Below are 16,136 nucleotides of genomic sequence, written 5' to 3' on the forward strand. Positions count from 1 at the left end.
ACTCCTCTATTACAATCTTTGAAGAACTCAAATTCAAGTCAGGATTGATGCTCAGCATCACAAACAGGTTTAATCAGTGAAGGATGCCTGACTTGGCAAACCTGGAATAAGATCAACTGATCAAGGAGAGAGCTACATCCCGGAGAGAGGGAGGCTAGCAATCCCTTCAAGGTGACTTAATTGATGGGTTCAGGTATCCAATCATATTCCAATCAGAGGGTGGGAACCACCAAAAGAATGGAACCAGACAGAATTTAGGTTGTAGAAGGAAGCTCAGTTAACAACTCAGTCCACGATGGAAGTCCCACCAAGAGATAAGGAATGCTGACAAAATCTGACACGTGTCAAGTATGCTGAGTTTCGGGAGCCACTTCCAAGTCCAGCTGTGGAAGTAGCTCACTCACAGATTAACCACAAAAAGGAGAAAGCTGAACCAAGGAGACACACTGTAACTGAGAACAAGAATAATTCTAGAATAATCTAGGCACAAATAGATCAGGGTACCCATCCAAATCACCCAACTGGGATTAGACTGAAAACACTAACAGTGAGTGATTATTAGTTTGGGGCACAAGTCCTTGATTCTTTAGTTTTTAAACTCTGATTTATGTTATTGCTTATACTATAATACATATCATCATAGTAAATATGCCAAACATAAACAAATAGGAAAAAGAAAAAACATGCATCCTTCCATTTAAAGACAACCAACCGCTGGGGTTGGAGTTATGGCTCAGTGGCAGAGTGCTTGCCTAGCACATGTAAGGCACTGGATTCAATACTCAGCACAACATAAAAATAAATAAGGATATTGTGTCCATCTACAACTAAAAAAACTTTTTTTAAAATAAAGAAAGAAAGAAAACCATTGGTAATATAGTACTCATTTCTCTTCTATTTCTAAATATTTTTATCTTTTACTTTGTTGAGAAAAATAAGTGCAATTTATATATACTTTTCCACTTAGTCTTATAAGTTATCTCTGTATTATTATTAACTTCCCAAAAAGCTGTCCAAGGTGACATTAGAACACAGATCCATGATTTATGTAACATTTCATTATTGCTGCATGATTGGGGGGTTTCTAAACTTTCAGTATTACAAATAACAATGAAATGAAAATCTCTAAAAAGATTTTGTATTTATAATTTCTCTATTTTGTATTTATAATTTATTACCTCTGATATGTTCAGAAGAAGAATGTCTAAGTAAAACATTCTTAGAGCTCTTTATTCATTTTGCCAAAATGCTCAAATAAGAATGATTTTTATTTACATCTTTTAAGATTTTGATGTTTGATGTTCACATTTTCTCCTTAATATCAATTAATTTGATAGCCAAATAAACGATGGCAACCTCTTGCTTAGTTTGTTTCTGGGTTTTTTGTTTGTTTGTTTTTGTTTGTTTGTTTGTTTGTTGTTACTGTTTGTTTTGTTTTGTTGTTTGTTTGTTTTTGGTATTGAGGATTTAATCCAGGGCACTTTTTCTCTGAGCTACATACAGAATCTTTTTTATTTTTGTTTTGAGATTTTGTTTTTTGGTTTTGGAGGGGTGTTTGTTTATTTGTTTGTCTGTTTGATTTTGAGAAAGGCCTTCGCTAGTTTGCCCAGGCTGGCTTCGAATTTGCAATCCTCCTGCTCCAATCTCCTGAGTTGCTGAGATGATCAGTGTGCACCAAGGCACCCAGCTCAATATATTATTTTTTATCTCATAGTGGAATGGATTGTTTTCTAATGTAACCATGCATTACTTTAGCATGAAATCATATAGTTGAAATAGTTCCCTCTCAATACATCCCTTTCACTTTCTGTAAATCATTCCCCTGCATTCTGTTGTACATTAATAATTACAAGTACTAACTGTCTCTGAGCAGGGATCTGAAGAGGAACCTGGAGCACTGCTCATGATCTGGGTTTGTTGATGTGTGCACCCTTTGAAAAATTCCAATTCGCTATGCATGTATGTTTTTGTGCATTTTCTGTGTACTTTAACAAATATTTGTTTAGTAAAATGTTCACTCAATGTATATACATTAAAAAAAGATTGAAATTAAACAGTTGAAAAATAATATGTTGGAATGGGGCTGAGGCTCAGTTGCAGAGCACTTGCCTAGCATGTGTGAGGCACTGGGTTTGATTCTCAGCACCTCATACAAATAAATAAATAAAATAAATGTCCATCCACAATTAATAAAGAAAAAGAAAAAAGAAAAATAATATGCTGTAAAAATATTGTTATGGCTTTATTATTATTACCAACCAAATAGACTTCCAGGTATTATTACAAATATAAAGGTTCATGTAATAAGAATAAAATCTTTCATTAAGTAGGGAAATATAGCATTTTCATTAATATTTTTTAAGCAATAAAGAAGCCACAAATATACACAAGGAAAAAATTATAGAACAACAAATAGACAAATTCATTCTTTTATGTTTTTTTTTTTCTCCTTTTTGGTACCGGGGATTGAAACCAGGGGCATTTAACCACTAAGCCACATCCCTAGCCCTTTTTATATTTTTATTTAGAGACAGGGTCTCACTGAGTTGCTTAGACCCTCACTGAGTTGCTGAGGCTGGCTTTCAACTTACAATCCTCCTGCCTCAGCCTCCCAAATCACTGGGATTACAGGCATGGGTCACCACATCTGGCTAGACAAATCCATTCTTATTGAGAGATTTTTAACACATACGTTGTAACTGATTGAACAAATTCCTTTAAATTCAGAACTTAATACTTGAAAAGTACAACTAACAATATCAACCTAAAGGACATGTATACAGCATCACCAAGAATATAGCATCTGTGAGAAGTAAAGAAAAATTTCCAAAACTTGTTCACTTACTGAGTCATAACATAAAGCAACTTCAGAAAAGGTCAAAGGGTTGAAATCCTACAAACCATATGCAACTAAGCTAAAAGTCATAACAAAGATATGACTATAAATCTCCACATGATTGAGAATTGGGAACTCATCTAGGAATAATCTAGGAGTAAAAGAAGAAACCAAAGTGACTATTAGAAAAATCTTTTTATCCGGTATCTCATAAAAATAGAAAGGAGACCAGCACGTAAAAGAAAGGGATCAGGGGAAGTCAGGAGGGAAGGTACTAGAGAGTGAAACTGACAAACTTATGCACAAGTACAAATATACCACAAAGAAATCCACGATTCTGTATATAGTATTCATCAATAAAGATGGAAAGTATTTTTATCTAAATGTAGACCAACATAAAACGTTATTTATAAGAAATTCATTACATGTGAATGCTACAAAAGAAACAAAGGATGCAAAACAATGAGCTAAGCATCTATCTTGAGACATTATGAAAAGAATTTAAAATCAGTTCAAGGAGGATAAAAGAGACAAAACAGATGAAAGGAAAATGTAACAAAATAGAATAAAACATAAGACAGAAGAGACAAATGAAGATAAAAGATTATTTCTTGAAAACACAATTTACATCTTTTGATGAAAATTATTCTATGGGGAAAATAGCAATAACCAATACTAGAAATGAAAAAGTGACATCATCTCTGATATTAAAATAAAGAAAATATTATCAATAATGTTAAGCAAATTAATTTTTAATTAAATAAAAAAATGTCTAGAAAAATGTAACTCATCAAGACTAACTTAAGCCATAAAGAAAAATCTGAAAAAACATGCAACCATTGAAAGGGTTAAATTAGTAAAAACAAAAAAAAAAACCCTCTTTCTTCAAAGAAAATTCCAGCCCCAGATGACTGACAGTGAATTCTATAACCAATTCAATTCAAGAAAGAAATCATTTCTGGCCTGCAAAACTCTTTCAAGAACAGAGTACACTCACCAATTGCCTTTTAAGAACACCACCATGCCTACCTGGATACCCAAAGCTGATGGAAAAAAAACACTGCAAAGGAGTAAAACAGGTAATTCACCAACCCTAAGTAAAATACTAGCAGTGCAATGACAATAATGCAAAAGAACAAACAATGTATCATGACCAAGTTGGGTTTTCCCAGGAATGCAAGGCTGATAAAATATTCAGAAATTATTTAAAGTCAATCAACATAAATGAAAAATGAACAAAATTTGTAGGACTATTTCAATAAATGCATTTTAAAAATGTTTGCTACAATTCAACATCCACTTGTAAAAGTCCTTTTAGCAAAATGGGGATAGAGAAAAATCTTAAGAAACCTGCCTTTTTTCAAGCATACAGCGTATATAATGTGTCATGGTGATATATTTAAATCCTTCCTGTCAAAATGAGGAACTAGATAAACTATCAGCTCTCACCACAACTACCTCATTTTTAATTAAGCTTACATTCCATGCAATAAGATAAGAAAAATGCATAAAAGATATAAGTACTGTAAAGGGAGAAACAAAACTACATTTTATTCATAGATGACATTACCATATTATTGCAATTCAAAAGAGTCTATAGATGTGTGATGAGAATTTATAATTAGGCATCCATGTAAAAATAATAAATAAATACTCCCCCATTTTACATAATACACAAAAAATCAATTCCAGTTAAAATGAAGAGTTATTGGTAAAAGAAAAGTTATAAACTTTTTAGAAGAAATTGCCTTTCTGAACTAAGGGAAGAAAGGACTTAAGTCAGACACAAGTAAAGCCCTAAGAAATATATTAAAAAAAAAGGATGAATTCAATATATTTTTAAAATGTATTTATAAAATAAAGCTCTATTAAAAGAGTGAAAAGAGCTGGACACAGTAGTGCATGCCTGTAATCCCAGCAGCTTGGGAGGCTGAGATAGGAGGATCACAAGTTCAAAGCCAGCTTCATGAGGCACTAAGCAACTCAGTGAGACCCTCTCTTTAAATAAAATACAGAAATAGGGCTGGTGGCCAAGTGTCCCTAAGTTCAATCCCTGGTATCAAAAAAAAAAAAAAAAAAAGACTGAAAAGACAAGTCACAAAGAGAAAATATGTATAGTACATAAGGCTAGTATCTAGAATATTTAGATAGTTCTACAAATTAATAAAAAGTAAAGCAGATAACTAAATGAAAAAGAACAAAAATTTAAACAAGCAATTTCAAGATTAGGAAATAAAAATGTAATTAGTATTTAAAAGATACTTGTTCGGGGCTGGGGATGTGGCTCAAGCGGTAGGGCGCTCACCTGGCATGCGTGCGGCCCGGGTTCGATCCTCAGCACCACATACAAAGATGTTGTGCCCGCCGAAAACTAAAAAATAAAATTCTCTCTCTCTCTCTCTCTCTCTCTCTACCTCTTTAAAAAAATAAAATAAAAAAATAAATAAAAGATACTTGTTCTCATCTTTTATCTCATTATTAATCATTGAAATATCAAACAGCAGGAGATGCCCCCAAAACACCCCAAAACGACTTTAATTATAAAGACTAGCGCTAAGTGTTATCAAGGAAGTGACACATCCAGAGCAGCACATATTGCTGAGAGAAGTGTAATTGGGTACATACAGCCTCTTTGGAAATCAGCCTGATATTGTATAACAAAATAGAAGATGTGGGCAATCTAGAAACCTAGCTTTTTCACTCCTAGGTATATGTGCAACAGAAAGGAACACACAGTTTGTATCAAGAAACCGAAGTAAGAATGATCTTTGCAGCATTGTTCCTAATAGCCAAAAAGCAGATTATTCCTTCAACAACGGATTGCATGAGTAACACGTGGGTATAATTACACGATGGAGCAAGTTGTAATGATGAACATGAACAAAGTACCTCTATACACGGTAATCTAGACAACTCACCAATGGAAAACATTGACATAGGAAGCCACGAATACATCATATACGACTACACAAAGCTCAGAAAGGAGAAAAGAGACAAGACTAACATAAAACATTAGGAGTACAGTGATGACTTAACTTCAAGGAGAGGAAAGAAATGATTAGATGGATGCACAAAAGGAGCTTCAGCATACTGGCAATGTTCTGCTTCTTTTTTTATTAATGCAGTATAGCTATACATAATATTAGGGCTCATTTTGACATAATCTCAGATCATGGAATATAATTTGTTTCATTTCAGTCCCCAATACGTCCTCCTTCTCTCCCCATCTCCCCCCACCTTGTTTCCTCTCCTCGATCCTCTTGGCCTTCCCCCCATCTATTTATTGGTTTTGTGAATTAATACTTTATAGGAATATTTAAAGGTGGAATTCACTGTAGTATATTCACGCATGCAAACAGCATAATGTGGTCTATCTCATTCCTCCATTCCTCCCCTTTCCTGTCCCTTCCCCAACCCTTCAACCCACCTTATCCATTCCTCTGAGCTCCCTTCCATTTTCATTGTATCCCCCTCCTTCCTTTTCCCCCTTTTTGGCTCTAGCTTCTGCATTTGAGGGAAAACATTAGAGCCTTAACTTTCTGAGTCTGGCTTATTGCACTTAGCATGATGTTCTCTAGTTCCCCCTATTTACCAGCAAATGCCCTTATTTCATTCTTCTTTTAGTTGAGTAAAACTCTTTTGTGTATATATAACACACATTCTTTACTAAAAGAATATCTAAGGCAGAAACTAAGAGAGAACACACAGGAAGTGAAAGAACATTTCAATGAAGATAGTGAAAAAGAACCAAACAGAAATCCTAGAAATGGAAGACTCAATAAGTTAAATTAAAAACTCAGTTGAAAGCACCAGCAAAGATTAGACCACTTCAAAGACAATTTCTCAGGCCTCAAAGACAAAGTTCATAATTTTGAAAACAAAATAGACAATAAAGAAAAGATGTTCTGTTCAGAGAGGTAGGCAATACCTGTGTCATGATAGACGCTATTCTGAGGTAATAACGTTATACTACCATGATAGGAATCCAAGAATTACCTGTGAAAATGAGGATTCTTGAGCCTCCACTCAGATACTCTGATTCAGTGGACCTGCAATGGGGACCCCTGTTCTGAATCATTTGGGGGGTTCTGAGGATTGAATGCAAGGGCACTTTACCACTGAGCTACATCCCCAGACCTTTTATTTATTTATTTTTATTTTGAGATAGGCAGGGTCTCTCTAAGTTACTCAGAGTCTTGCTAAGTTGCTGGCTTTGAATTTGTTATTCTCCTGCCTCAGCCTCCAAAGTCACTGGGATTACAGATGTGCACTACCACACCTGGCCCAAATCTGAATTTTTAACCAGCTTCATAGGTGATTCTGATAATTTCTCCACTACTATTTATAAACCTTGCCTTAATATGATTGTTTATTCTAGATGAATTTTTATGTTGATTTTGTTCCTAGGATTTCCCTTAGATAATCTTCAAGATTATAAGTGAGAAAATAAAGTTTCTTAATTTGACTCAAGATGTTAAGAGACCATGAACAGAATATTCAAGAAATCTGGGATAACATTGAGAGACAGAACTAAGAACCATTGGCATACATGAAGGAACTTAAATACAAACTAAAGGAATACACACCTTTTCAATGAAATAGCATCATAAAATTTTCCAAATTGTAGAAATGAGATGTAAATACAAATATAAAAGGCATTTAGAACCCCAAATAAATAAGATCAACATTATTCTTTCCAAAATACATTATCATTCAGACACTTCTCAGAAGGTGATACACAATCAATCAACAAATATATGAAAAAATCTTCAACATCTCTTGCAATTACAGAAATGCAAATCAAAACTACTCTAAAATTTCATCTCACTCCAGTCAGAATGGCAGCTATCATGAATACAAACAATACTAAGTGTTGGCGAGGATGTAGGGGAAAAGGCACACTCATCCCTTGCTGGTGGGACTGCAAATTGGTGCAGCCAATATGGAAAACAGTATGGAGAATCCTTGGAAAACTGGGAATGGAACCACCATTTGACCCAGCTATCCTACTCCTCAGTATATACCCAAAGGACTTAAAAGCAGCATACTAGAGGGACATAGACACATCAATGTTTAAAGCAGCACAATTCAAAATAGCAAAACTGTGGAACCAACTTAGAGGCCTTTCAGTAGATGAATAGATTTTAAAAATGTGGTATACATACACAGTGGAATATTATTCAGCATTAAAATAGAATAAAATCATGGCATTTACAGGTAAAAGGATGGAACTGGAGACTATAATGCTAAATGAAATTAGCCAGTCCCTAAAAACCAAATGCCAAATGATTTCTCTGATTTAAGGATGATGATTCATAATATGCTGCGGGGGGGGGGGCAGGGGGATGGGAGGATTACGTGAACTCTAGATAGGGCAAAGGGGAAAGGGGGAGGGAGGATAAAGGATGGGGAAAGATGGTGGAATGTGATGGTCATCATTACCCTAAGTTCATGTATGAAGATATGAAGGATGTGACTCTACTTTGTGTACAACCAGAGATATGAAAAATGGTGCTCTATGTGTAATATGAATTGTAATGCATTCTGTTGTCATATAAAAAATTAAAATTAAAAAATCAAAACTTGTTTTAAATTTTTAAAATGCCTATTATACAGTAAAAGGATAGAATTTTTAAAATTTCAAGAGAAAAACAGCAAGTCACATTTAGATTTACAATTTACAAATCATTTACAATGATTTGTCAGCCTAGACCCTAAAAGCAAGGAGGTTGCTTCATACTGGTTCAGGGAAGCATCCAACAAGATATAATGATTGTAAATATTTATGCCCCTAATATCAGTGCACCTACATACACACGCACACACACACACACACACACACACACAGCTCAAAATAAAGAATGAAATAAACAACAATTCAATAAAACTGGATGATTTCAATACATTTCTCTCAGCAATAGATAAGTCATCCAGATATAAACTAAGTAAAGTTTCTATTTCTTGATCTGGGAAGAAATACACAGGTGGTTGGTCTCTTTTTTTTATTATACCATAACTGCAAGATTTTCATCAACCTATTTTTGGGAATTTTTGTATATCCTACTGGTATTTGCACTTTATGAACTGGTTTCCAGTTTACATTTCTTGCAATTTGATCTACTTTTATTTCCTTACAGTGAAATCTTGAAATATTTTTAACATTTTTGTTATTATTTTAATGGTACATATTTATGGGGTACAATGTGATAATTTGATAGATATACAAATGCAGTGATCAAATTAGGGTGGTTCACATTTCCATCTTCATGAACATTTTCTCAATTCTTGATTAAAATGTAATAATTGTGCATATTTGAGAGGTACCATGTGAATTTCAATACATGCATATAATGATCAAATCCTAGTAACTCATCTCTTTATCATTACTGTGGGTTTAAAGTCTTCAAGCTCCTCTTTTCTAATTATTCATAAAAATTTTAATAGGTTTCTAATAATTTCTTGGGTAGTATGTTTATAATCTATACAGTTTTATCTGTGTGTTATATTTCACTATTTAAATTTTTAAATGTACACAGGGGTTAAATAATACACACCTGAATAGCTATCTGTATTTCCATCATACAGAAAGGTCTGAGAGGACTGGGGATATAGCTCAGCTAGTTGAGTGCTTGCCTCGCATGCACAAAGCCCTGGGTTCAATCCCCAGCAGCACCAAAAAAAAAAGTCTGAAAAAAGGAAAAGCTCTATTAAGGTTTGTGATGAACTCATGTAGCAACAAACCATGATTGAATTTACAGGGGGCTGTCTGTAGTCCTTGTTAATTATACATAACTAATATATAGTAATTAGTTGTACTTATGAAATACTCATTCATTCTCTTGTGGGAGACACTACTTGTTTGACTATGGAGTATTAACCCAGAACATGCTAAGAGACTCTTAGTCAACACATATATCATTTCAAATCCAAAAACTCTAAATTCTTAGTAGGCAAGAGAAAAGAGTTTATAGTGAGGAAATATTGACTGTACAAGGCAGGAGTGAGCATGAACACCCTTCAGCTCCATGCATCCACGTGAATGAAGCTCAGAGAATAACGTTGAACAAAATTAGCAAAAGAAGAATTTTAAAAGCATAATTCCATTCACACAAGGACAAAAACAGGCAAATTCAGGGCTGTCAGGGTCCCAAAGAACCCTCTCATATATAACATCTGAAAGGAATGATTGTGACCTCTGGTCTATTTTATTCTTTACTTGTTTTCTGCAGCACAATATATTTCATCCACGAGGACTGTGCTCTGATTAAAAACTGTGAGCTAAATGGCAGGGAAGGGCTTTGCTCAACGTGAGGCCTGACAACGATGAAACCAACCTGATGCTCACCCAGGGAAAGGGCAGGAGCAGTGACCCCATGAATCCCAGCCCTGGTCACTCTGAATGGAGGCATCAGGGACTCTGGAGACCACAGTCCAGCGGGGCAGCTGGTCATTGGACAATTGCTCCATCTTGCCTCTAACTAGCAGGTCTGGGATTGGGTCCCAGGAGACACTGCTGGTGAAAAGACCGCACCTCCCTGACAGCTGTGGCTGTGCCTGGGGTGACACTAAAGACCCGAGGCTTCTATCCATGTTGCTCCTGCAGGCAGGAGGGGCTCAGTGACTCCAGGCACATTTTCTCGGGTGCCAATGGGACAGTGGGCCCAACATCCTTCGTGGCAGTGGCACAGTCTGAGGCTGGACAGTATTTCCAGGTAAGAACAGAGGCATAAGAGTGGGGAGGGAGAGTGGAACCTACCTGAGGACCAGGTGCATGCACACACACACACACACACACACACACACACACACACACAGAGCTTCTCCTGTTTTCATTTCTCCCCTTCTTTTCCTTTCTCCCTCTCCGCCAGTCATTTTCTGGCTCTTCTGATCAACATGACGGGTGCTAGTGTTGTACTTCAATTATTTTCTTTATACTCCTAGGACAGCCTCAATCCTCAACTTTAATTCATATTCCTGAAAATATCCTGGTGTTCATCAGGTCCTTGATGTTCCAGCCGTGAGATCATTGTGAAAATGAGGTGCGTTCCTTCCCTAAGTCCAATAACGGACCAGCACCCAGCACCTGAGCAATTGCAAAGCATAATTTACTCTCAGCCCACAGGAACAGTGTGGTTCCCAGAATCACTGTCAACCCCCACATCAGGTCTCTGCCAATAATTTACTCCTCTGCATCCATTTACAGTTTACCAACCTTATTCACATCCTTTTCTTCAGATCTGAGCTTGTAGATAGAAATTTATGGGTCTTGTTTATTGCCTATTCTACAATTAATATTATTTGGGCTCTAATAATTATTACTTGACCAAGTAGATACTTGATTTCCAGATGCCAGAAAAAAATATGTTCAAAAGTGGTGGTGGTGGTGGTGGTGGTGGTGGTTATGATAATGATGAGTCTTCAGTTTGCAAGCTCAACACTCAGGCTGTAACCAGGACAAAACAATTAGGACAAAGGACATTTTATTTTAAACAATAAAAATAGTGGATAATATTTACTGAACACTTTCCGAGTTCCAGCCTTGTTCTAAATATTTTACAATTGTTGTTGAATTGAATCCTCATAACTGCTCTGCACAGTCCACTCTACTCTTTTTTGTGTGTTTTCCCATAAAACCTTATTTATCAAAACCAGCAGTGGGGATGGTGTTGTGGCTCAGCGTTAGAGCGCTTGCCTAGCACACGCATGAGGCACTGGATTCAATCCCCAGCACTACATAAAAAATACTAAATAAAGGTATTGAGACAATCTACAACTAAAAAAAAAAAAAAAAAAAAAAGAACAGCATTGAGCCCAGCACAGTGTGCCGGCTTATAATCCCAGCAGCTCAGGAATCTGAGGCAGGAGGATCCCTAGTTCAAAGCCAGCCTCAGCAAAAGTGAGGTGGCTAAGTGACTTAGTGAGATGCTGTCTCTAAATAAAATACAAAATCGGGCTGGGGATGTGGCTCAGTGGTGGAGTGCCCCTGAGTTCAGTCTCTGATACCCAAAAGGAAAAAAAAAAGCAATGAGATTGTCTCCTACTTGGCCACTTTCCTGGGTGCCACTCACTGCATGATAGCCTAGTGCTCCCTTTGCAGCCTTCATCAGCCTCCACTGCCCCACTACCACCCTGCCCTGCAGCCACAGCCCCCACTGCCCCTACCTGTATCACGGCTGACTCGGGACCTGCCGCATGATTAAGTCACATCTTCAATGAGTAAACGTATTTCTCAATTCTGTGGTCACACATTTATGGAGTATCTGCAGGGCAGTGGAGATTACTGCCAGACACAGCACGGCCTCTATGCAGACAAGTGAACTGTAGAAATTCATTACTAGTCCACCAAGTAGCCCCCACAGGAGTGGTTAACTTGGACACAGAAGTGTTGGGTTGAAATCCACAAAGCATTTTACAAGGGTTCTGATCTGGATGGGGTAAACCTCAGTGCACATCCGTTCTGTTGTCTCAGTATTACAGGATCAAAGAATTGCTGCTTTTTGTTAGCAGGTGTATTTTATTCCCCACTCCCAACTTCATACTAAAAGCACTGAGACTATCAAATGGAATATATTGACACTGACATCAATTACTTTGCATCATTTCTGTATTCAATTTTTAAAATTCTTTCATAATCCTATTGAGTGTTTTTTTAACTAAATTAACGTGGCTCAAATAAACTTCCCTGATCCTGTTGGAAGTTACATAAAACATGAGGATCTTTATCACACAAAATGCAACCAATGTAACCTTAAACAAACTTATACAAGAACTTAAGAAGTATGGCATTACCACAATAGTAAGTGAAGCAACTTCTGACACTACCCATGTTCTCGATTGGCTTTTGATGATGTATGGGTTTTATTGAATGCAACAGCTGTTTCTATGACCTCTGGCATCTTTAAAGCACAGCCACATTTTAGGACCGTATTTCTCTAGCTATAAGAGTTGCTTACTGCTAAGATTTCCACGCTGTTTTGTCTTATGAATTGTGCTGAGTCTTCATATTTCATTCCACCTTTAATTAATGCTAGGCAACAAGCACTAGAGCTCTCCCAAGGTCTGCAACACAATGGATAGCAGTACAACAGCCAGGTTCTTCACAAAACTTAATTTTCACAAGACTTAACCAGTCATCAACAATCTGGGTGGATGGATATATAACATCATCATAAGGCCAATAAGGTCTACTCTTATCCCACTTAAACAAGTGTGGGAAATTAAATTGATAGAAGTTACATGACTTTCTCAAAACCACAGAGAGTAGGGATATTCTATCAGACTCCAAAGGGGATATTGTATTTTAATCAATACAATAAACAAATGTGACATGCTGCTACTGAATATTCATTGTATTTGTTACTCTGCACTGTGAAGCAGGAAAGCTGGAATTTTTGGTTTTGATTACATATCATGGTTCAGATGACTTCAACATTTGGTCCCAACACACCTATAAGTAGGATTGTTATCTACATCTTATAGGTTAAAAAAAAAAAGCTAGGCTTCAATGGGGTAAATAGTTCCCAAAATTCAAAAGGCACGTGAAAAACAGAATCAGAAAGCAGGTCAGCTGATGCTTCCCATTACTTTTTGTTCCAGAGTCAACCCATCAACTACTGAAGAATAACAGTTACCACTACCCTCCACAAAGACCTGCTTCCACTTGTATTGTCTCAACAATAACTTCCATACTCTATGAAGAAGTTATACATGGTACAAACTAGGAAACAGCAATTCAGAGAGGTTATATTTTTTTATTGTTGGTTGTTCAAAACATTACATAGTTCTTGATATATCATATTTCACACTTTGATTCAAGTGGGTTATGAACTCCCATTTTTACCCCGTATACAGATTGCAAAATCACATCAGTTACACTTCCATTGGTTTACATATTGCCATACTAGTGTCTGTTGTATTCTGCTGCCTTTCCTATCCTCTACTATCCCCCCTCCCCTCTCCTCCCCTCTTCTCTCTCTACCCCCTCTACTGTAATTCATTTCTCCCCCTTGTATTATTTTTCCCTTTCCCCTCACTTCCTCTTGTATGTAATTTTGTACAACCCTGAGGGTCTCCTTCCATTTCCATGCATTTTCCCTTCTCTCTCCCTTTCCCTCCCACCTCTCTTCCCTGTTTAATGTTAATCTTCTTCTCATGCTCTTCATCCCTACTCTGTTCTTAGTTACTCTCCTTATATCAAAGAAGATATTTGGCATTTGTTTTTTAGGGATTGGCTAGCTTCACTTAGCATAATCTGCTCTAATGCCATCCATTTCCCTCCAAATTCTATGATTTTGTCATTTTTAATGCAGAGTAATACTCCATTGTGTATAAATGCCACATTTTTTTTTATCCATTCGTCTATTGAAGGGCATCTGGGTTGGTTCCACAGTCTTGCTATTGTGAATTGTGCTGCTATGAACATCGATGTAGCAGTGTCCCTGTAGCATGCTCTTTTTAGGTCTTTAGGGAATAGACCGAGAAGGGGAATAGCTGGGTCAAATGGTGGTTCCATTCCCAGCTTTCCAAGAAATCTCCATACTGCTTTCCAAATTGGCTGCACCAATTTGCAGTCCCACCAACAATGAGCAAGTGTACCCTTTTCCCCACATCCTCTCCAGCTCTTGTTGTTGTTGGACTTCATGATGGCTGCCAATCTTACTGGAGTGAGATGGTATCTTAGGGTGGTTTTGATTTGCATTTCTCTGACTGCTAGCGATGGTGAGCATTTTTTCATGTACTTGTTGATTGATTGTATGTCCTCCTCTGAGAAGTGTCTGTTCAGGTCCTTGGCCCATTTGTTGATTGGGTTATTTGTTATCTAATAAGATAACAAATAATTGTCTAATTTTTTCTAAAAATTTTCTAATTTTCTAAAAATTGTCTAATTTTTTGAGTTCTTTGTATACTCAGACTGAGCCTAGGGAATAGAGAAAAAAATCCTATTTCATCTCCAGGAAGCCAAACCCCTGATTCTGAAACAAGAGATGTTGGTATGTGTAGAGTTAATGAAAATTAAAATGATGTATCCCTACTGATGAAGTGCTTTTTGGTTCCCAAACTTCTTGCATCCACATTAATTCACTGCAACGGTGGTCAGAGGCAAAGGGGATCAGAGCTCTCCCAACAAACCCTGAGACCCCTAAGTCTCAGCTGGCTCCTCTCTGAAGGCTTCATTCTTTTTTCTGTCTCCCTCAACATATATACAGGAACATACACAGGCACACATACACACATACACAGAATCCCTGGAATTGTTTACCCGATGTTAGAAACACATAGCAAAGTCATCAGACTCTGAAATTTTCAGACTAGCTCACTTAACCATAATTCTATATTTATTTCTCTTCCTTGGAAGGAAATTAGAAACCAGACCATCGTCTCTGACTTCCTGCTGCTGGGCTTCTCTGAGCACCCAGAGCAGCAACCTCTCCTGTTTGGGCTCTTCCTGGGCATGTACCTGGTCACTCTGCTGGGCAACCTGCTCATCATCCTGGCCATTGGCTCTGACCCGCACCTCCACACACCCATGTACTTCTTCCTGGCCAACCTGTCCTTCGTCGATACCTGCTTCTCCTGCACCATCGTCCCCAAGGTGCTGGTGAACATCCACACGCAGCAGCACACCATCTCCCACACTGGGTGCCTCCTGCAGATGTACTACTTCATGGCACTAGCCCTGCTGGATGACTTCCTGCTGGCTGTCATGGCCTATGACCGCTACGTGGCCATCTGCCTGCCTCTGCACTACACCACTGTCATGTGTCCCCAGCGATGCCTGCTGCTGGTGGCCATGTCCTGGCTCTGCTCCAACCTCCTGGCCTTTTCCCTCACTCTCCAGATGGCTCAGCTCTCCTTCTGTGCCTCCCGCTCCATCCCACACTTCTTCTGTGACCTTCTCCCACTCCTCAAGCTTGCCTGTTCAGACACCCGATCCTTTCAGATCACAATGTTCACTGAAGCTGCCCTCTCGGGCGTGGTCCCTCTCACCTGTGTCCTGGTCTCTTATGCCCACATCATGCACACCATCCTCAGGATCCCCTCTGCTGGGGGGAAACACAAAGTCTTCTCCACCTGTGGCTCTCACCTGACAGTGGTCGCCATATTCTATGGTACCCTCTTCCTGGTGTATTTCCAGCCCTCATCCTCCTACTCAGCAGATACTGGAATGGTGGCTTCGATTGTGTATACAATGGTCACCCCTATGCTGAATCCTTTTATCTACAGCCTGAGGAATAAGGACATGAAGGGGGCTTTGTGGAGATTGTTTGGCTTAGGAAAATGCTGTACTACTCATCAGTAG

General features: G+C 37.7%; 1 protein-coding gene across 1 annotated transcript; it reads left to right on the plus strand.

Annotated features, from left to right (window-relative positions):
* The first annotated feature begins 8,241 nt into the window (after positions 1-8,241).
* On the plus strand, positions 8,242-16,136 carry LOC113181075 (olfactory receptor 1N2-like). Its single transcript, XM_026386444.2, has 2 exons — positions 8,242-8,261; positions 15,200-16,136. The coding sequence occupies exons 1-2, from the start codon at positions 8,242-8,244 to the stop codon at positions 16,134-16,136; spliced, it is 957 nt and encodes a 318-aa protein (XP_026242229.2).

This window comes from Urocitellus parryii, chromosome 4, assembly GCF_045843805.1.
Source record: "Urocitellus parryii isolate mUroPar1 chromosome 4, mUroPar1.hap1, whole genome shotgun sequence".
Lineage (NCBI taxonomy): Eukaryota > Metazoa > Chordata > Mammalia > Rodentia > Sciuridae > Urocitellus > Urocitellus parryii.

Coding starts and splice junctions, on each gene's coding strand:
- LOC113181075 (XM_026386444.2), top strand. CDS start 8,242: ATGGGGAAAGATGGTGGAAT. Junction 8,262..15,199: donor ATGGGGAAAGATGGTGGAAT/GTGATGGTCATC, acceptor GAAGGAAATTAG/AAACCAGACCATCGTCTCTG.